The sequence below is a fragment of the Amphibalanus amphitrite genome, unplaced genomic scaffold, assembly GCF_019059575.1.
Source record: "Amphibalanus amphitrite isolate SeventyFive unplaced genomic scaffold, NRLGWU_Aamphi_draft 001338F_arrow, whole genome shotgun sequence".
Lineage (NCBI taxonomy): Eukaryota > Metazoa > Arthropoda > Thecostraca > Balanomorpha > Balanidae > Amphibalanus > Amphibalanus amphitrite.
This window is the reverse complement of record NW_024882831.1, coordinates 64,957-86,571: the sequence shown is the minus strand read 5'-3', so window position 1 is coordinate 86,571 and position 21,615 is coordinate 64,957. Positions and strand designations below refer to the sequence as shown.

The following is a 21,615-nucleotide window of genomic DNA, read 5'->3' as shown; positions in this document are numbered from 1 at the left end:
CACCTGTCCACCGCCGGAGGTGATTTATGAGAGCTGCTACCTGACGGACGAGTACATTGAGTACCGCCGCAGGCACTCTCAGAGCCAGTTTGAGCACGAGCGTCACTTCAGGCCGGTGGCGGGGCCGCCGCAGCCGCGCCCGCTGCCCCAGCCGCTGCCCCAGCCGCAACCGCTGCCGCCGCGGCCGCTGAAGCCGCTGAAGCCGACGCTGGTGACGTTTGTGGCCGAGGAGGCCCACTCGGCTCGGAGAGACCCCTGGTACGAACAGCGCTACCACGGCGGTCGTGGTCCTCCGGCGGCCATACCCGACTGGAGCGGCGCGGCGGCCCGCGACAGAGACGCCTGGAGGGAAAGTAAGTCTCACCGCGGCACCGCGGCAGGGGCGCGTAATAGGTAAATAAAGCAAAGTTGTGCAAAAAGCTTAGCGCATGTTTCAAGGGAGATGCGTTTTTCGGTTTTGGCGTACCAACTACAAACGCTTAAAACTGAGCTTGCGGGTGGTCCTAAAACAAGCACTGCGAATCGTTTTGAGTCGAGCTTAGCAACGTTCTTTGCATGAAGTGTCGATTGACGGGCAAGAAGTCAGAAGCATACAAATCAAAAAATGTTTCGGAATGCTTTATTGGACCCGATGAAAGATATTCTTAGCACACTTGTGGTTGCTAGTCACAGTTGTCTTATGCGAGCTGTCTTTGATGCTCGTAAGGTAGGAAAATATGCAAATTTATCGCCATCATTGGTTAGCTAATCTCAATCTACCTAGTACCTACATGTGTTAGAGATATCCTTTTATGAGTATATATTTTTACTTCGAAATCTTCATAAAAAACATTAGTTATTTGTTCTTACTTCTTAGTGAACAAGTCATTTATACGCATGCGAAATATCAGTGTTGCCGAATTTTAGATGCGAGCTATGCTTATAATGGCAATGAATAACATATTCAGCGCCTATCAATGGCCGAGGCCCGATTTCTCATAATTGATTTCACCGTCTAATCTAACGGTACAACTCTGGGCGAGGCTGTTAAATCTGCGGCGCGGAGCGGCCGCAGCCCCCCGCGGGGTGTGCCCCCTGACCGGCGGTGTGTGCGGCCTGCGAGCAGTTCCGGCCCGGCCAGTCGACCCGCCCACCCCTCTCGTTTGTGCCGCATGTCGCTGCCGCCCAACTGGTGCAACACATCCGCGCGCTGCACCGCGCGGCGGGGCTCCCGAACGAGGGGGCGGGGGAGGGGCGGAGCGCCCGGTCATTGCGCGTCACAGCCATGATAATCAGACCCGGGATGACCGAATTTGCCGCTAATGATCGCTAACGGGGGGCCGGCTGAGCGTGGAGGTCAAAGCCTAAAAATCACGAGATGAGTTGATGCGTGAGTGGTCCCAGACAGTCAAAGGGGTGTTTATTCGATGACTGCGCTCGTCAGGCCGCCGCCGCCGCCAGTGTTGGTAGTTCCCACGCCTCCAGCCAGCCTCTGAGCGACCCTGTCACCGGCCCGCCCGTGTGTGTGTGGCTGTGATTGCAGGTGAACTTCCGGCCATAGTGTGAGGCCGCGCCGCCCGAAACGGCACGGTCAGCTCGCGCGGCCAGTCGGCGGCCACGGTCACCGGCCACGGCGGCGCGCCGGTTCCCCTCTGCTGGGTGCGCGGCGCGCCGCTACTGTTGCATGGCACCGCGCGGCGGCGACTCGTTAGCTGGCCTTCAGCCGGGGGACGGCACACGGCGGCTGTCTGTCCGGCGGTGGTCCTGCCAAGTGCCAACCCACGCCGGGGCGTGCTGGCCCGCCCTGACCTGACGCCGTGCTGAGCTGAGTGGCCGGCGTGAATTGGCGCACTAACCAAACCACTAACGGACTGAGCAGCTATCCCGGGGCATGTCACCTCTATCGTACCACGTCACCCACCGTACTCACTGCCTGACCAGCGGCCATAAACTGCCCGGCTCAGCGGCGGGAATGCGGGAACATAATGGGCATCACCGAAATGGCCTCGCCGTTTCAGGTTATGATTGATCACTGCCATTGGGGAGGTATTTACAAATGCACGAGCTAACCTTCATACTGCCGGGGGATCATTATGTTCGCAATATGTACGGTCCTCGTGCCGACTACCGAAGGTGTAGACTGTAGCGTAGCTGTAGTGGTCCGAGGCTAATCTGCCGACTGTCCTATAGTTCATGTGCAAGCTGTTACGCACGATATGCCCACGAGTCTGACCCCGCTGCCGCCTGCCGTAGGGTCACAAAGTCAAGCGCTGGCCATCTCAAACGGCAACGGTATTTAATCAAAAGTGACAGTTTTTGATATCCTGAGGGTTACATGCTGCTAACAAAACACATTGCTTTATTGTTTACCGAGTGTACCTAACTTCCATTGCCATGAAGCACATATTCCGCGCTTTTTACGCTAAATCGCTTGTGTCACTAACCCACGTCGTTTTTATTGCATGTAAAAAAATCTAATACACCGGAGTAAGATGCATATCTTGTTTTCGTAACTCTCAGACGTCACGATCCGTTGTTCACAATGAGTAAAGCCAATGGACCGGCGCGCGAAGCCTCGCTGCTTATACTACCCTCGCTAGATGGCACTAGTAGTGAGCGCCTGAATGTATGCTGTACCGCAGTACGCGAATACGTGAATCTCAGCCGGCGCAGCGTTCGGCGCGACTTGGGAGACTCTTCGAGCTTCTCTAGCTGCTGTCGATCGGTAGATTGACTTAGGCTCGTTTGCTTTTGACATTTACATCTCCCTACAGCTTGTGAGAAGTTGTACCTATGCAATAGTAACGTAACGCATTACGCATATCGCTATGAGGTGACGCGCACACTGTAATGCGGCCGCTTATAGCGCCTTGGGTTCGAGGCAGAATGTTCCCATGTTTGGTGTTCTTCTAAGGTTCAAACTGCGTCAAATTGTTAAAACATTGTCAAGTAGGTACCAACCGACTGCCTGGAACCAGCGGAGCTGCAAAGGTCGGTAGGGTGCGGAAATCATTGTGATTTTCAGGTGTCTAGTCTCCAGTCTTCCGGTTCACAGGATGCTTTTAAGTTTACGATGTGTGAACAGTGAACTTGAGTCTTGAACCATCGGTTTCTTTCCCTAATTTAGTATAAACTGCTTATTAGCTCTGCGTTGTATTTTTTTTTTTTTTTAGCAGTGTAGTCCTCTCTTAAGTTTGCAGCAGGCTTGCTCATACGCATAACATTTCTTTCCACTGACATTCAAAATGTACCGACCGTGATTATGGGACCCCACCGCACCAAGGAAATGCCGGGAATAGTTGTGCGATGCCGGCGGCTGTCCCGGCGCGCCGGTTTGTCCGCGGACGGCCGAGCGGGGCTCGTTTGTGCCGCTCTGCCGGCCGACCGGCTCCGGGTCGGCCGGAGGGAGGTCAGCCCATGGCCCCCGCCGCCGCTGCCCGCGAACCGTTCACGCACAGCTGATTTGGCGCACCCCATGTCGGCGGATTGTGCAATTGAACGGTGATTAGCGGCGATCCGAGGCCTCAGGAAGGTCACGTGCGATTGTGACACCTTGGATAAAGGTCAGGTGGTTAGGTGCGTGCTTGTGGTGGAGCCCCAGCTTTAAATGTTTGACGTATTAATTGCGACAGCTAAACGTTTCACCTGAATCAGTGACGAAAATGCGTTTCTTTGTGCGGTGGGCACGAACAATTACTCCAAGGCTTGTTACGATTCAACGAGTAACTACACAGGTGCATACGTCATTCTCTACGTAGGACCTCTTCTGGTCTGCCACACCATGCAGCGTTCGTCGTCCGCAAACATCCAGGTAGTCACCAGTCACCTGCGACATACGCGACCTCGTGACACCTGTCCTCCAACGTAGTTTGCAATATGTTACAGACTGTTCCGATTTTGCTACCTCAGCTGTGTATCGTAGGGTGGCAATTGGCATGGCGTGTAACAAAACAACCTTACCACGATTCCCATCTCGTATTGTAGGATGTCATCGCCCATACCGACCTCACCCCACCTTTTCTGTCCCGTAGGATGTTACCGGCTGCAGCGGCGGGACACGCGGCTGGAGAACCACATCCTGGAGGTGATCAACTCCCGCGAGCTGAGAGACTGTGAGGAGTCGTGTAACCGGGACCGGCGCTGCGTCTCCTTCAACTTCCGGTGAGAGCGGCAGGATGATCAGCGGGAGGGCGTGAGAGGGGCAGGGGTGGGGTGGCCAGGGGGTGGGGGAGGGGTGGAACGGGGATGCGGCGCTGGAATTCCTCGATTTTCCCGTGAGAGTGGACATGGTTTAGAAACAGAGAACTGAAGAACATGGTAGTAAAAAAGGTATAAATGGGAGTGGAAACTGTAAAAGCAGATTTTATGTCGAGCTGCAATTGTAAGCCATTCTGAAGGCATGCGTTACATACGGAGGTAGCGTATGTAGGGACTTATAGGGACTTATCCCTTATCACATATTTCAGGAGTGACCCGGTGGAGACGGTATGCGAGCTGACCGACATGGACAGCTACGCGGCCGTCGCCCAGTTCCGGCCCATCTCCGGCTGGGACTTTTACGAAAAGGACGCGTCCTCGTACTGTTCAGGCTGGGATAACGACTACTTCGACCAGCACAACTTCGGGTATCCATGTGAGTGCACTTCTAAATCACAGCCGAATGCAGGGGTGAAAGAGTTCAGTGTCTGTCGAATGTCACTGGCTCCCATACAATTTTCGTTTTCATTGGATTTTTTAAATGCATTCTTGTCAAACAGCGAGCTCATTCAAATCCGGTTTCTGATTGCAGTATATTCCTCAGTCGTCTTATACTAACAAACGCAGCCGCATTCTGTAGCTTCACGCTTTATCTGCAATGCGTTACTAACGAGCGTTTTATACCGTATACAATTTGGCTTTGTCATGCGATGGCTGCGGAAATTCGCCATAAATGACGGGTGCCACCGACGCATGCGATCATGAGCTTCCTACTCAGCCTTCCCAAGATTATTCGGCCGGCGTTTGTTTGTCATGTCCTCAAAGCATACCATTTCCAGCGCAGTAACTCGCGCCCCCATCAGCAGTTCAATCTGCCATCTGTGATGAACAAGGCCAGGGTGCGGCCGTCCCACGCCAGCCAGCCGCGGGTGACGGCTTCCGAACCCCGCCCACTCGAATCGCTCCTCACAGGTCACCTTGTGAGGGCCGTATACCGTTTGTGAACCGTGAAGACACCATCCTCACCGTCCCGTGATTACCCGAACACACGGCCGCTGTGCCCGTCCGGCTCGCAATCTGTCCTCACCGGGCGTCGCCGCGGTCCCTTGTCCGCGCCTGGCCTGTCCTTGCCGGCTGCTCGCCTGGTTAGGTGGCTAACGGCGTGACAGGACGGCGCCGTGACCTCGTCACGTTACACCTCGTGACGGCGACACAACGGACGCATTGTCACGTCGCGCCGACCGTGCACACTGCGCGTGGACCGAGGGACGCCGTGACGCCCCCGCCCGGGGCAGGCGAGGGTCACGGATGGTGACTACGGGAGGGGTACGGCACAGCGCCGTGGTGGCTGACCAGTCAGCGACCCATACCGTTATTCGCTAACGGTCAGCGACATAACTTTAACCGAGAACTACAATCTTCGTCTGGCTGATCAATAAGCACGACGTTTACCTGATAAGTCTGTTGGACTGCTAAGCTAGCCCGATAAGACTGCTGGTGAATCCCACTAACCATCTAAGCTGGCACATTACTCACACCACTTTGTCAGCAGCCCATCGCACACAGACTCCCCCAGTCTGACCCCGGTCCGGCCCTCCCCGCAGACTGTTCGGCCCGCGTTCAGGACAACTCTCTGCTGAACGTGAACGCCGTCCGACGCGACATCACCGCCCGCAGTCTGGCCGAGTGTGAACAGGCGTGCCGCGACGAGCGCGCCTTCCGCTGCGAGACGTTCTCGTTCGGGTGAGAGACTGACGGGCAGTGGAGGTAGACTGGGGTCGTATGTAGGAAGATGTAACTGCATACATAGCCTGTCTGACTGGCAGGAATTGCCGCTACATAGTGTATTTGGTTGCTAGCAGCATTTCTTATGTCCCTGAAGTTGATGCCGCGAGGCTATGATTCGGTGCCAGTGACCAAATGGTTTTAATTATTCTCTCACGGAAGTTGTCATACTTGGCAGGTTGTATAATAATTTGTTCAGGCAGCGTATCTTAGGAATGTAATCGGCCTATCATGGACCAAGGCCAGTGTCATGCAGAGGCCATGTGTCATACACTAGACGGCCGAGAGTGACCGTCCATTGTTGTGTCCATTGTGCGGTGCACTGCCCAGCGGCCCTCCAAGATTCTTCCAGATATGCGTCTGCCCTCCCACTGTCTCGTACACTGCCCCTCCCATTCTAATGCCTAGCGGATTGTCTAGCTTCGTGTACCCATAAACTGTTTATCAAACCATGCGCATTTTTCAACAGTCGGCCTAGCCCCCGGCGACTGCCTGGACTGGCGACTGGGGACTGGGACCTTGCTCTCCTGCACCCCCCCCCCACCCCCCCAAGTATCGTCCAAGGTACGGTGACTGACGTCTCCCTCCCCACCCGTTTCCAGCGTGCTGCCCGGCGGCCGGGCGTTCTCCTGCCACCTCACCGACCTGCGTGTCAGCGAACTCTCCCCGAGGGATATCGAGCCGGCGCCCAGCTTCGAGATCTACGACTTCCACGGCAACGGCCGCGAGTGTGACCGGCCCAACGACCAGTACGACTTCAGGTGGGTGCCGAAAGGACAGGGCGGCAATGGGAAATAAGCAGTCGAGTGTGAAGTTAGTAGGAGCAAGGGTAAACGCGGATTAGCGAGATAACTTTATTCATGGTGGACGAGCGTTTATTTCAGTGCAAGGCTCAAATGTAGCTACTTGCTACTCTCGTGAGGTGCGCGACTAGACGGACCTCTCTGGCTAACCGTTCCTCGTTCGCGCTAAGGGTGACCACCAACCACCACTACAGCCCAAGAGTCACTCGCCGCCCTCTCCTCCACGCTGACTGTGACCCCCTTCCTCCGTCGACAGGCACGGCGCGCTGGAGACGAGCTCGGGTCGCTCGTGTGTGCGCGGCCCGTGCCGGATCGACCGCTCCGGCGGCTACTGGTACTGCTTCACGGACGTGGCAGAGGCCGTCTGGGACTACTGCTGCGACCCCGACAGTCAGTGCCAGCACGACGCCAGGATGGACATGCAAACGTGAGTCGCGCGGTGGAGAGGGTGGGATAAAGTGGGGAAACCGTGGGTGAGAAGGAGGGGAAGGGGGCGACGGGACATGCTAGTGTGATAGTGCGTTTACGAATTTGCAAGGCGCACTGGAGCCTCAGCTATGCGTATTAATTTCATCACGACACGAGTCATAGCGAGCATACGCACTTGTTTGCGAACTTCCTATCCAATTACCCTCTGTCTCTCTGTCGAGTTCAAATCCCCCCCCCCATACCTGACCCACCCACTGTCTCCCCGGCAGGTGTTTTGTGACGCAGGGCCGCGGCCTGTACCGTAATGCCGGCCTGGATACGGCGTGGCGGCCGTGCTCGTACCGCCCCGGCCGGTACGCCTACCTCACACGGAACGGTACCGACCACGTGGTACCGGAAGACACCGCGGCCAACGCCACCGACACCGCGCAGAACAGCCTCCTGGAGCCCATCGACCTGACCGACGAGCGCGACAAGAGTCGTAACTGAGCGCGACAAGAGTCGTAACTGAGCGCGGCGAGAGACTGAGCGCGGCGGGAGTCGTAACTGATCGCGCGAGGAGCGGAGAATGACCGCATCGAGAGTTGTAACTGAGCGCGCCAAGAGTCGTAAATGAGCTCCAGGAGTCGTAACTGAGCGCGAAGAGAAGAGACTGAGCGCACCAAGACCGCGACTGAGCGGCGACGAGCGCCAAGAGTGGGGACTGATTCTCCGTGCGTGTTATGTCGGCATCAAACTGTCGAGGACTAAAGCGCCACGTTGGGATTAAGCAGGGGCCACGTACGAGAGGCGAGTCAGATCGCATGACCCGCTGGAGTGAGGTGTGAGGACGAGCTAGGAGGCCAAGTGCAGCATGATCGCCTTGTGCTCGTGAGAGAAGAAGACCAATAGGAGCGCGCCGGGGAGGGTAACTCTGGGTGCCAGCTGGACGCCACTGAGAATCTCGTGTACACCAAAGCGATGCGGGACCGCGCCGTGCCGCGCGATTAGTGAGAACGCGGAATCATGTTCATGTGTAGTAAGTGGCGTAACGCCGACAGATTTAAGATATTTTAGTAAGACGGCTGGTCGGTCATGAGTACGTAACGCGAGAAATTCGCGTCAGGGTGCGCCACAAGCCGCGCAGAGCGTACATTTTGCAACAAGTTATTGTCCACAGCCAACGGGACGACATTCATATCATGACTCATGAAAGTATGCACTGTTGTCCATCGCCTTTGCACGTGATCATGAGCGCCTGTTCGTATCCTGTCTGCACCGCCACTGCCTGTCTGCGCTGTCACCGCTGCTGCTCGCTCTGTGCAGAGCTGGCCTTCAACCAGAGCTCTCTCATACTGAATGTAGTCTGTGCCCGGCGTGTATGTGTTTCAGTGTCGCTACCGTGCCTATCCATCCGTCCAGTAAGTTTATAAAGTCGCGGCCATACTCCGCGGTCATACCGACCTGGTTTGGTATGCCCATACTGAGGTGGCACGCTCCCTCGACTCGGTGTATACCGCGGTCGCCCAGTCTTATCTGGGTCTGAACTCTGAACTCACGGCGGGATGACTGCGTATTGCAGCTTCGGACCAATACAGTCGAGACGATGCCTGTCGTGTTTTTTGGTGCGTGTGCGGCACATTAGAAAGTAAGATGTGGGCCATTGCGTCACTAAACCGCTAAATATGTAGTCGACGCCTAGAATCGCTCTACTCTGCACAAAGTGTCGACGATAGCATTCGTTCAAGAGTCCAGCATCCTTCTAAACCACAACACCATTCCGCAACCAGTTGTTGCCTAAATGACTTGGCATGGTTTCCAACTGTATTTGTCCTGAATGCGAATGACGAATAAAAAAAACTCGAAATCAAAGATGGCAGTAAACCGAAAGCGAACGTCAACTACCGAATATCTGGTATGAAACGCTGATAAATGGCTGGGAAACGCGCGCAATTCGCTTTCACAGCGGGTCGCCGACCACCAGCGGACCTCACACGACACAGGCCGACGGCCGGACACGGGGGGGGGGGGGGGGGTCAGGGCAGCCCTCTTTTTATTACCGAAAATGCTAGCATGCAAACGTTAAATTACTAACAATACCCAATAACAAGAGGATGACGTGCCAAAAATCAATTCAGCAAGAACTGCATCAATGCTAAAGATGTGAGGCTTCAGTAGATCAGCATTTTGGACAGGTTGGAACCTAGGGTAAGCTGGGGAGGGCAAAAGTTTCCTAAATTAGGAAGACATTGGTAAGGAAGGCACCAAAATGGGTCAATGAATACAAATCGACGAAGTTGCAACTCACATGGGACGCTTTTCCCCCTGATCTGCGTCCCATATAACCCATCCCCGCAGACCCTGTCATTTACACAGAGAACAAGCGAAAAAACGTACCGATGAGCGGCAAATCAGCTTAGTCTAGCACTTGACTTTACAGTCCAACGAAGTCGCTCGTCTCAATATCAAATACCACAGAGAAGCCGACCTTTTGATATTTTGTTTCCTACCCCAATGCATCCACAACACCCACTGTTCTCGCAATCCGAACTGAGCTCACATACTTTACGGCAGAACGTTCGACTGTAGGGGAATACTTTACTGTGTCGTGTCAGGCGCCAGTGGCCGGGCTGTGTTGGCCGGCATGAAACGCTCGGTGGCAGTCGATAGGCCCGCAGACGTTCGATGGTATCGGCGGTCCAATCGGGAGATCGCCGCGACCTCACCGCCGGCCCACAGGCGATCTGTCAAACAGCCAGGTTAGCCCGTCAGCCAACGATAAATACGACTGCGGCTTCATCGGGAATGCCATCACCGGTTGGGGCAAACAGAAAAAAATGACGAAAAGTAAGTCATACAGAACTTCAATCATTTCAACCAAGTTCTGGTTCAGCTGTGCTCAACTAACATTCATTTCACCACCATCACTACCAGCCTTGTTCCGATGGCGATAAGCGGACCTGATGGCATTGTCGATGTGTGATATTCACAACGCCTTCAATCACTAGCTAGGACCCCAGCAGACCCGTCTGGAGAAATCCTCACCTTGAGCGGGTGCGGCGGCGGCGGCCGTGTGACCTCGACCCGGACCTGGAGCGGGACCTGGCGGCAGAGGGCGGCCGTTAGGCACTGGTCGGCCGGCCGGCGGCGTGCCCCACAGGGCAGGGCCGCCGGCGAGTCCGGAGACTGGTTTCGCTGCTCCGTCAGTGGGCTGAGTGTCGGGGCGCTCTCTTCTCTCCAGTGATGTAACGATAGTGTTTTGGTTTTAGGGGCGCCGGGACGAGTCTCTCGGCCCTCTCTCAGCAGTGGTAGGGTGTCTGCCGACCTCAGACCGTCGCTCTCCTTCCTCTGTGAGTGGCCGTGTGTTGCCGTGTCGCACTGTGTGTGACGGGGAAGTACCTACCGGAAGGCAGACAAGTCTGCCGGTTACCTGGACCTGCGCCGGCCCTTGCCCGCCGCCGGGCTGGAGTCGCGAGAGCCGCTGCTTGACCGTCGCCGCCGTCCCGACCTGGGCGGAGCAGACACAGTGGGTAAAACACGGGCCACGAGTTACCAGCTGCAGATCATACGGTCATTCATCATTCAGTGGCTCACCATAAACACACCATACGCAAGAAGCTGTAACATTTCATGGAGCGTGAATGATATGCCAAAAATTTAACAGAAACTTTTTAAATGCGACAAATGACAATCCACATGCACGATTGACGTTTCTCTACTTATTTTACATTGTAAGGCTTAGATGCAGCAAACTGCTGCCTGATTTGATCGATTTACACCACACTCAGCTTTTACTGACCTCCCGTTGCGTGACTTTGACTTGGAGCTGGAGCGTGACCTCGTCTTTGACCTCGACCTTGAGCGTGACCTCGAGCCGGACCGAGAGCGTGAGCCGGACCGGGACGACGACGAGGAGGAAGAAGATGAAGACGAGGAGGACCGGGAGCGGCGGCGGGACCTCTCCTTCGACTTGGAGTCTGTCTTCGAGTCGGCCTTGGACTCGGTCTTGGAGTCTGTCTTGGAGTCATCGTCGTCACCCCAGCCGCTCAGGTCGTATTTGGAGAGGTCGCCGTCATCGTCATCGTCATCGTCGTCATCTTCTTCTGATTCCTCCTTTTCTTCCTTTGGCGCCGGTTTCGCCTGACGTGGAAAGGGGCTGAGTCAGACAGAGGCGTGACAGCCCTGCTGATTTTATCGAACAATTATGAATGCTAATTGCTAGGCTCACCAGAAAGACCTTCCCCGATGCGTTAACATCGGTATCCGGACATTAGGTTCACTATCGAAGGAAAGAAGCGAACATATTGCTTCCAGTGCCAAGCTTACCGGTTCTTTGCTGGCAGAACCCGAACTGCTTCGGAACTTTTTCTTCCTCCGGCCAAACTGAAACATACGGTAACCATTACGGTTCACAATGACACAATCGCCGCAAATGAACATCCAGATGACGGCAACGCGATTGCACGTAAGCAAGAGGATACTGGTTTTCCAAACAGCAATAAAAACAAGATATTCTTAAATCCAGCTATCATCAACATTCAAAAATGCAAGACATTTTGTCATCATCGCTTTAGCAAGCCGGGATAATCCCAGTCCAGAGGTGGCTGGGCGCCCACCTCGTCGTACTCGTCGTCCGACTCAACGCGCTCCTTGTACTCGAGTCCGACGCGCTCGTTGTAGCCGCCGCCGAAGCCGGTTCGCTCCTCGACCTCGCCCACCTTGGGCGCGTTACACACGTTACACGTGGAGCGGCGCGCCCAGTTAACGTTACCGCACCTGGCCGGGGGAGAGAAACAGAATGGTTAGACATAGGGGACATCATAGGGCGGGGCCCGGAATGTTACAGCAAACACTCAGTTCTCAGCAAATGTTACAGAAAAAGGCAAACACTGGTAAAACTCCCTGACATTCATACCATATGATGTGGGAAAGTATCTGTGCCTGACAAGGAACAAATAGATCTTTGAGCCCAGGGGCGCGGGAACTACTTTCCGACTGGGGGGGCACACCATAATAGAGATCAACCTAGGGTACCCCCAAATCTAGTTTTCTCACCGGTTTTACGCCACTTATTTTTCACCCTTCGGCTTTTTCAACAAAAAAAGAAAACTTTTGCAAAAAAAGTGTGGTATTCCGTCTCAAAGCTGTGGGGGCACCGCCCCCACGGCCCCAGAGCTGGGGGGCAAGCTGCCCCCACTGCCCCCCGGCTCCCGCGCCTATGTTTGAGCCGCTGCATCTGGTAGGGTAGACTAATGGGCATTCTAGAACCAAATGTCATCTAAAGCAGCTGAACAGAACTGGACAGTGGATAGCAGACACTGACTTGTTACACTGCCAGTCATCAGCACTGAACAGGCCTTTGCTCTTGTCTGCGGCTGCCTTCCCAATCTCGATGCCAAATTTCTTTTTGATGCCCATCTCCTTGGGCTTGTTGGTGCCACATCGGTTACAGGACATCCGGCGGGCAAAGTTCAGGTTGTTGCACCTGAAAAGAAAACAGCAAATTGTCACAGCTCAGATGAAAGAAGACCATTGCCCATAAGTAAAGATGTACAGATCGATATGAAGGGCAGCAATGATCAACACATACTAAAAGGTAACTAAATTCTCAGAACCTGTATCAGCCATTCACTGCTGAAGTTCAACTAACTGGCATTTACTTACTTTGCTGAAGGGCACACCCAGTCTCCCTCCCCTCCCCCATGGCCACTACCACCAGACATGGGGCCAGCATTCCTGTGCATCTGAAAAATAAGGGGAAATGGTCTGAGACTGAGCAATCATTATATAAATACACTTTTATGACAGGGGAAGGCTTGGCAGTAAATAAAAATAAGCTACAAAATGCTTAGCACATAGATAAGCCTACTAAAACTTAACAGTCTGCTAAAAAAAAAATCCAAATTTTTCTTCCAAATTTTTAAGCTACCCACGTGAAACTGCAGCCGCAGTCCTATCCACGTATGTACTAGTACATGATATAACTTGAACTCAGAAAAAACAACTTTATTGACTTTTGGAACATACTTATAAGCAATAAATCAAAAATTGGGGCATTCCACGATAGATCGACCAAAAAAAAATTAAATTGACACCCTCATATTTTATTTTTCGCTCAAAATTGGTGTATAAGGTAGAAATGGGCTGGAAAGCCAGCTGTGGCAAGGATAATTTTTTTTGACCTACAGTTTTCGAGATATAGCCTCGGGCAATTCCTGGAGGTCACGCAGCAACCCTATGTTTGGCGGCTCATAACTCAGAAACTATTGATTTTTGTATAAGGATAACTTTATGTCTTCCAACTCAAAATTAATAAAGGAAACTTTTGGCTATCTCGGATTTTCGATTTTCGAAAATTTTGGTCACGTGACCTCTTGACCTATTTTTTGAAGAGTGACCTTGACACTTTCCCACCTGAAAGTTAAAATTTGGTCTGATGACGATTCAAGCCTTATCAATGGTCGTTCATATGCGACAATAAAAAACATGGCTATCGGCCTGCATTGACCTCAGGTCAGGTCATCTTTGTGACCTGCCCATTATAAGTCAATGGCAAAAGTACCGGCTAGGCCACTAAAACGCATCGGACTGGTACAGTTACTTCATAATCATACCATATTAGGTTATTATTGATCACTCTGGTGCAATTTTGCATCAGTGACCCGCGGAAAGGTCATCCGAGGTCAAATTATGACTCACGACATTCATATGCCTTTTATGTCTATATCTTTTGATAGAATAGGTATAGGGATTTGGGAAACACATCAATTAGTTCACTTTGGCCAGGCGCATCATGCCATACGCAGCCTTATATGTTAAGGTCATTTCGTGACCTTGACCTAGGGTCAAATTTTGGTCAAATTTCATATTTGACCTTTCGAAATAAAAACTTATACAATTCGATCCGACTGGAAAAAGCAAACACGATGGCGCTTTTTTATACATCTGACTTCATAAACATAATAAGATATTGGCGAAAAACGTTTTTATTCCGTGAAAAATGTTTATTTTCAGCCAGATTAAATAACAATATTTTGGCGTGGTAAAGGCATTCGAGGTGCATAGACACGTTGGCGTAAGTACTTGTACCTAAGCAATTCACGCTCATATGACTCGGTGTTGCGGTCATTTCTACAGGTACCAATCTAAAAAAAATAGATTAGGTAGATATGTGATGATCAGCAGTTTCGTACATTTGGCATGAATAATAATCACTCACATAAAACATTTTCCTATGTACACCCTAATCGGCACGCACGGCATACAGCAAACCGACAACATATTCACAAAAACACAACACAACATTGGTCCGATCCAACAGTGCAACTTTCCAAGCTCGTCTACTTTGTATGTGCTTATCTAAGACACTTTGACTTCCTTGCCCTCCCGATCTTCTGAAAGCTCGTGGACGCGGACTGTGGTCAGGTCAACTGGACAGAATCTGTGGTACTGTCTCGTCCCCTTCACAGTTTTGGCCCTGGCGAAGCGAGCTTTGAGCTCCGTAGCCGCCTTCACTACCTCCCCCTTAGCCACGAAGAGGAATTCTATGGCGCTGACAAATTGCTGGCTTAGAAAGTCATACATGTTTTGGGCGGTTAGAATTTTATCAGAAACCGTGCGCCGTAGACTCTCGCGGTACGTTGCGCGCTTGACGGTTCCACCGATCCCGTCACAGGCTCCTTTGCCGTGGGAGGTGGCGAAAAAATTCCATTCACAGGGAACCTGAAAGTCGTCAGCATGGCTGCATACGTTTGCGAAATTGAACTTATTTTTGTACTGCCCTCCACAGCCGTCGCTAAAATGGTGAATCTTTTTTAGCACCGGTACACGGTTCTTGATCATCGGCACCAGGCGGCGTAGAAATGCGTGCACTGTGACGGTGGTGTGTTTGGTGCAGTCAGATATTACGCAGTAGCTTTGATGGTATTGCTCGCCGTCCTGCCGCCAGTGCACCACAAACGGGTGGACTGTGCACTGGGACGCGTCCCAGTGGAAGCCCTGTGCGGCATCCTGCACAACAAACGAGAAGTTTTCGGAGAAGTCACCATGGACCACGGCCTCTCCCTCCCCAAGCGTCTGTTTTAGTTTAGCAAAGTACGAAGCCTGCGCTTTTGCCTGATAATGGTGGCGGGTGAGGTGATATATCTGCTGGCTAAGGCTCAGAAGACATTCTTCACGACTCGCCACCATTTCTGACAACGTGCAGCGATCACCGCTCTCCCACTTTTTGTAGCGAATCTCGACGTCGTCATCATCATCGCCCGCATCATCATCGTACACCAGCATCAGTTTTTCATCGTACACCAGTTTTTGTGTGCAAAACATGACCACAAAGCGACCTGACGCATGCCATAAGCAAGCACATCGGTGCCTATCCAACGTCTCGACCTATCTCTGATAGATCCGAAGATATCGCAAAAAAATGCATATTTAGGTATGCATGTCGTGAGTTTATCATGTGACCTCGGATGACCTTACGACAGGTCACTGATGCAAAACTGCACGAGAGTCATCAATGATAACCTAATTCGGCATGATTCTGAAGTATTTGAACAGGTCAGATGCATTTCGGTGGTAATTGATATTTCTGCCATTGACTTATAATGGGCAGGTCACAAAGATGACCTGACCTGAGGTCAATGCAGGCCGATAGCCATTTTTTTTATTGTCGCATATGAACGACCATTGATAAGGCTTGAATCGTCATCAGACCAAATTTCAACTTTCGGGTGGGAAAGTGTCAAGGTCACTCTTCAAAAAATAGGTCAAGAGGTCACGTGACCAAAATTTTCGAAATCGAAAATCCGAGATAGCCAAAAGTTTCCTTGGTTGATTTTGAGTTGGAAGACATAAAGTTATCCTTATACAAAAGTCAATAGTTTTTGAGTTATGAGCCGCCAAACATAGGGTTGAAGCGTGACCTCCAGAAATTGCCCGAGGCTATATCTCGTTAACCGTTCGTCGAAAAAAAAATCATCGCCACAGCTGGCTTTCCGGCCCAAAACAACCCCCTAGACGAATTTTGAGCGAAAAATAAAATATGAGGGTGCACAGCTTTGGTCGATCTATCGTGGAATGCCCCAATTGGTAAATACTACATACCTTTTCAGTCAGGTTGACCCCTGCTGTACAGCCTGTTCCGCTTTGGCGACAAATTGAAATGCCTTGCCTGGCCAATTCGAATCAAATTGAAATTAGGTGATGATTAATGAGATGTTCTCAATAGCACAGATAATACAGCGAAACGCGCATTCTTTTTTCTCTCAACACACGCACGCAAATGTGACCACAAGGTTGACGAAAAACAGATGCTTTCGAGTCGACGGCAGTCTTTTTTTTTAAACGTGGATTTTCACAACTAACGAAAGTACTGATAACTTTCAATATTCTGTTTTTTTTGGGGGGGGGGAGGGGAGTGATAGTGCACGATACAAAATCTTGAGTGGACACACTTTCACCTGAAAATAACCGCTTTTCTTTCCACAACTAACCACCTAACCTGCCACCTAACAGCCCCGCCGGAATCCAATATCAGACCAGACGATGGATCAGATGTAACGAAATTCAGCAAGAAACACTGAAAATGAACTGAAAAAGGCCAACACAAATAAAGGTCACTGGTCATAGTTCCTATTCCAATCCATACCATTTCATTCACATTGACCATAAGGTCAATGATTCTAAGCTTGAAGCTACCTTGCCTATCCAGAAGACTACACACGGAAAAGCCGCATCATCGATTGTACCTTCGACCTAAGATCATACCTTGGATCGTACAATCAATAATTTTGGGTCATTTGCACACAAAGAAATGAACAATGCTCCAAAATGTATTCGGAATAAATTCACGGTACAAAATCCAGGATTCCATCGAACATCAGAGAGCCTCTCGACTAGTTAGAACACATATTGCACAAGTTAAGCTCGTCGTGTACGTAGAAGAGTAGAACATTATTCGATGGGTCACACCAACAACGCAGAACAACGGCAATACAACACCCCACACAAATTTTGGAGTGATTCGTCGCGGATGCAAAACATATCGTATAATTACCTTCGCTTCGCGAAAAGTGAAATGAGTAATTAGAGAGATCACAGCACACAAGTTTGGGTAAATAATATCTCCAACACCTGAACAATATCTTAAACACATTTAACATTAACTTCAAAAGCACAGCATATTGCACGAGATGTTATGTAAAAATACAATGTTTCAAATTCATGACCAACTCTGGGCAAGCATCACAAGAAGCTAGTCCACTGCAGTTCGCGAGCCTGAATCTTCGCCAAAATTGACGTGAACTCTCCGAATCTCAAGCAGTTCCCAGCAACCACACCGTGCCTGGTCTCCATTTTTTTTTTTTTTGAACGGACAAAATTGCGCTTGCATAATGCTTTTGAGGGCGCACCCATTCATGTCGCAGCAGTCTCAATGCATTGATGGGCATTCCCTTTGCCTACACCCTGAGAAATCGGCTTCGAAGTCTAGTTAAGCTAACCCGCTAGCGAATATTTCAGCATTTATAACTACAGCTAGAGCCCATATTAGTTGCACTAGATCCCTGATATGAAGATAAGTCCCATGCACACAATCCCTATAGTTGCACAGCCCCTCTAGCCACGAAGCCCATCGCTCCATCTAGGCAGCGCCCATGTAGTAGCGGGCCGGCACAAACGGCATCTTGGCCACCTTGGCCGGCACGCGCTGTTTGCGTACCTCGAGGCGCAGCTCCGTGCCCAGCTTGGCGTGCGCCGCCGACACGTATCCCATGGCCACGTTATGTTTGAGCGCCGGCGACGGGCAGCCGCTGGTGACGGAGCCCACCGGCTCGCCGTCCGGTGTCACGATCCGCACCCCGGCGCGGGCCGGAGCACCCTCCGACACCAGACCCACTCGGCGGCGCGCCGGCTTGTCGCGCAGCTGCGCCAGGATCGTCTCGGCGCCGGGGAAGTCGCGCGCGGCGCGCCGCCGCTTAGCGATGGTCCACGCCAGCGCCGCCTCGATGGGCGTGGTGGTCTCGTCGATGTCGTTACCGTAGAGACACAGGCCGGCCTCGAGTCGGAGCGAGTCGCGCGCGCCGAGCCCGGCCAGGTGCAGCTCGTCCCCGCCGGCCTCCATCAGCCGCTCGGCCAGCTGAGTGGCCTCCGCGGCGGCCACGGAGATCTCCACGCCGTCCTCGCCCGTGTAGCCGCAGCGCGTGACGCGGCAGGCCAGCCCGCACACCTCCGCCGCGGCCGTCCGCATGAACGTGAGCCCACTGAGGTCCAGCGGCGTCAGCGGCTGCAGCAGGCGCGCCGTGGCCGGCCCCTGGACGGCCAGCAGACCGCGCTCCAGCACCTCCACCGACACGTCCCGGCCCTGAGGCGCGAGAACAGCGGTCAGCGGTTCAGAACATGGCTGGATCAGTTTGACCCTTTTAGCTAATTTAAGAAGTCCGTAGCCATTTAAAGTACACATAGCAGTAAATTTTCAGTTACAGTTACGCTATAATCAGGCTCTAAAGAAGTCTCCCCATTTTTTCCCGCCGGCACGGACCTTGGCGCGCCACTCGGCGGCGCGGCTCTCCATCAGCGTCAGGTCCTTGTCGCGGCAGCCGGCGTTGGAGACCACGTAGAGCGGCCCCTCGGCGGTGCGCGACACGATCAGATCGTCCGCGATACCGCCCGCCTCCGTGGTAAACAGGCTGAGCGTGCCCGTGCCCGGCTGCAGGCCGGCCACGTCGGCCACCACCAGCGACTCCAGCATCGGCGCGGCGTCCGCGCCGTGGATGTGTACCTGCAGGAGGGCGTAACGGGCGTGTCAGAGGCGTGACGGGCATGCGGTGCGGCCACCGAGGAGTTGCGGACATGTGTCACAGACTTGGAGACACTAAAGAGGCAGATGACTATCAATAACTACTGGGATACATTAGTAAACCAGCACAGCATTTTTCAGTTTGATACTCCTGTATTTAACTTTTGTTTAATATTCTATAGCATCATACTGTATGTCAATTTCACAATGATTCAAAGAACAATAATTGAGCAAGTCATACCTGAAGCATGTGAGACACATCAAACATGCTGCTCTTGGTGCGAGTGTGCATATGGCTCTGAATAATTCCCTCTTTGCCATACATCACAGGCAGTGAGTAGCCAGCAAAGTCCACCATCTTGCCTCCATTTGCCACATGAAAGTCATAGAGGGGAGTGTGGTGTGCCTGTCTGAGAGCAGTCCCAAAGTTACGAGGAACTGCATAAGTAACAGTCCTTCCCAGAAGTGACAACATGATGCCTGAAACAGAATGATTTACCAGCACTGTCAGAGAGGAGAAATGTAGGCAGTCCAGGTCTGGTAGGGTTTCAGGTATAAGTAAGCCTGGCGTCCCAGGAAGATGCCAGATATCGTAGGTTGTAGGCTTGCAGGTTTGTAGGCTTGTAGGGTAGGTTTTAGCAGAGCTGGGCAAGTGCGTTCCTTTAGTGCGTTCCTGCGTTCTTCCGTACGTACGCACCGCCCTTTTTAGGAACGCAAGAACGCAGGAACGCAACGTTTTTCAAAGGAACGCAAGTAAGAGGAACGCACCACCCGAAATTTTGAAGCGTTCCTGCGTTCTTGCGGAACCACCCGAAAATTATATTGCTGCCAATGAACTCTGTGTCAAATGTTTGAATCTCGAGTACGTGTGTTTGCCGGTAGATGCGCCACTTGTCGGTCGAATCGAGGAAGGCTTGCTTAGATTTAGTGGTGATGTTTACTATTCGATTCGGTTTCAGGCATTAAATGTGTAAATATTTTTAGTGGTGATGTTTACCAGAGCTGGGCAAGTGCGTTCCTTTAGTGCGTTCCTGCGTTCTTCCGTACGTACGCACCACCCTTTTTAGGAACGCAAGAACGCAGGAACGCAACGTTTTTCAAAGGAACGCAAGTAAGAGGAACGCACCACCCAAAATTTTGAAGCGTTCCTGCGTTCTTGCGGAACCACCCGAAAATTATATTGCTGCCAATGAACTCTGTGTCAAATGTTTGAATCTCGAGTACGTGTGTTTGCCGGTAGATGCGCCACTTGTCGGTCGAATCGAGGAAGGCTTGCTTAGATTTAGTGGTGATGTTTACTATTCGATTCGGTTTCAGGCATTAAATGTGTAAATATTTTTGGTGGTGATGTTTACTATTCGATTCAGTTTCAGGCATTAAATGTGTAAAGTGAATATGATAACTTTTACTAAGATACATCTTTTAACTTAACTATTAATTTTAAGCAGGTCGTATTTTTGTTGAAAACCCTACGGATGATATTGGTAAAACGTATTTCAGATATTCGATTCGGAAAAGAGATGTCGAGTTGCTTTTCTGCCCCACGTCGCCATTCTGGGTATTCTGTGATCGATTCGCCCCGTGTTTGGTTGGGCCCGCGCCGCGTGGTTCGGTGGTATTTTTGAGGGAGGAACGCAGGAACGCAGGAACGCTAACGCACCGAGCCAAAAAATTTGAGGAACGCTATTCCAGGAACGCACTAACCGCGGCCGGAGGAACGCAGGAACGCTAACGCACTACCGAAAATCGAGGAACGCGCCCAGCTCTGGGTTTTAGGTTGGTAGGTTTGTAGGTTGGTGTGTCATAAGTGAATTCGTTTTGAGGACAGCGGCTAGGTCATGCTGATTTCAATTTGCTTTATTCTGTAGGTAAGGTAAGGTCAGGTCAGGTTAGGCTTGTTTTGGTCTATACCTATATCTGTCGTCACAATCTGGCATCTTCCTGGGATGTCAGGCTGACTTAAACTGATTTTTATTACTTTGAGAGAGAAAATTGCAATTTACATTCAATTCCAACTAATGTGAAAAAGGGCCTAAACGCTGCACCTTCAGATAAGTTTGAGAGCTGTGAATTCTTAAGTTCACTTAAAAATTCAATTTCTTTTCTTATTCTGTAGTAATTTGACCAAAAACACCCTCCCTGCATTTACATAGGGTTTGTTGCAAGCTTATATCTCCGTACATGATGTTGCAAAAGATGCCAATGGTGCTGAACAATTTACAAAATGATCCCCTCTAAATATCTGAAGACCACTGCATCGAAATTATCGCCAAATTAACGAGCTAGAGCCTCGTCAAATATGCTATGTAAACCGGTTCCTGCAGAGGCCTGTTGTAAGTTGAGAAATCCCAGGAAGAAGCGCACTGAAGGAAACCCCCAAAAGCAACACAAAAGAAACCAAAATGCAAACGAAACTGTAAGGGTGATATATTGACTGTAAGAATCTGTAAGAATGTAAAGAATCGCAATCTGTAAGAATCTTGATCGAAGCCAAAATGCACAAATTTGCCAGCCTGTTCAAAAAGCTCACTGGGTATGTTACAAATATGTATTTCCAAGCAACTTGAGGTATACTGCAACAACACTAGTTTGCTCGGAATTGAACAGAACTATTTTGAATAAGTTGCGGCATATATCGCAAAACTTTTT

The 21,615-nt window shown here is 51.4% G+C and overlaps 2 protein-coding genes across 6 annotated transcripts in view; one reads left to right on the top strand and one right to left on the bottom strand.

Moving 5' to 3' along the window:
- LOC122372270 overlaps window positions 1–8,783 on the top strand; it is a 34,818-nt gene extending 26,035 nt beyond the window's left edge. Inside the window, exons 16-21 of the mRNA XM_043349249.1 lie at window positions 4,011–4,140; window positions 4,446–4,612; window positions 5,781–5,919; window positions 6,564–6,722; window positions 7,021–7,191; window positions 7,463–8,783. Coding sequence (XP_043205184.1) covers window positions 4,011–4,140; window positions 4,446–4,612; window positions 5,781–5,919; window positions 6,564–6,722; window positions 7,021–7,191; window positions 7,463–7,682 — 986 coding nt within the window. The 3' untranslated portion in view covers window positions 7,683–8,783. The remainder of the gene's footprint in view (window positions 1–4,010; window positions 4,141–4,445; window positions 4,613–5,780; window positions 5,920–6,563; window positions 6,723–7,020; window positions 7,192–7,462) is intronic.
- Window positions 8,784–8,983: 200 nt separating this feature from the next.
- Window positions 8,984–21,460, bottom strand: LOC122372271 (aminomethyltransferase, mitochondrial-like). Of its 5 annotated transcripts, none has more exons than XM_043349253.1 (11): window positions 21,437–21,460; window positions 19,208–19,446; window positions 18,709–18,948; window positions 16,275–18,531; window positions 12,837–12,916; window positions 11,789–12,657; window positions 11,499–11,555; window positions 10,972–11,312; window positions 10,603–10,680; window positions 10,218–10,274; window positions 8,984–9,916 (listed from the first exon to the last, which is right to left on the bottom strand). In XM_043349253.1, the coding sequence occupies exons 2-4, from the start codon at window positions 19,439–19,441 to the stop codon at window positions 17,812–17,814; spliced, it is 1,194 nt and encodes a 397-aa protein (XP_043205188.1). In that variant the 5' UTR covers window positions 19,442–19,446; window positions 21,437–21,460; the 3' UTR covers window positions 8,984–9,916; window positions 10,218–10,274; window positions 10,603–10,680; window positions 10,972–11,312; window positions 11,499–11,555; window positions 11,789–12,657; window positions 12,837–12,916; window positions 16,275–17,811. The 5 variants fall into 5 exon arrangements, with proteins under 5 accessions (XP_043205188.1, XP_043205186.1, XP_043205187.1 ...); XM_043349251.1 differs by having other exon boundaries at window positions 21,402–21,452; XM_043349252.1 differs by lacking the exon at window positions 21,437–21,460 and adding an exon at window positions 21,382–21,433.
- Between the last annotated feature and the right edge of the window lie 155 nt (window positions 21,461–21,615).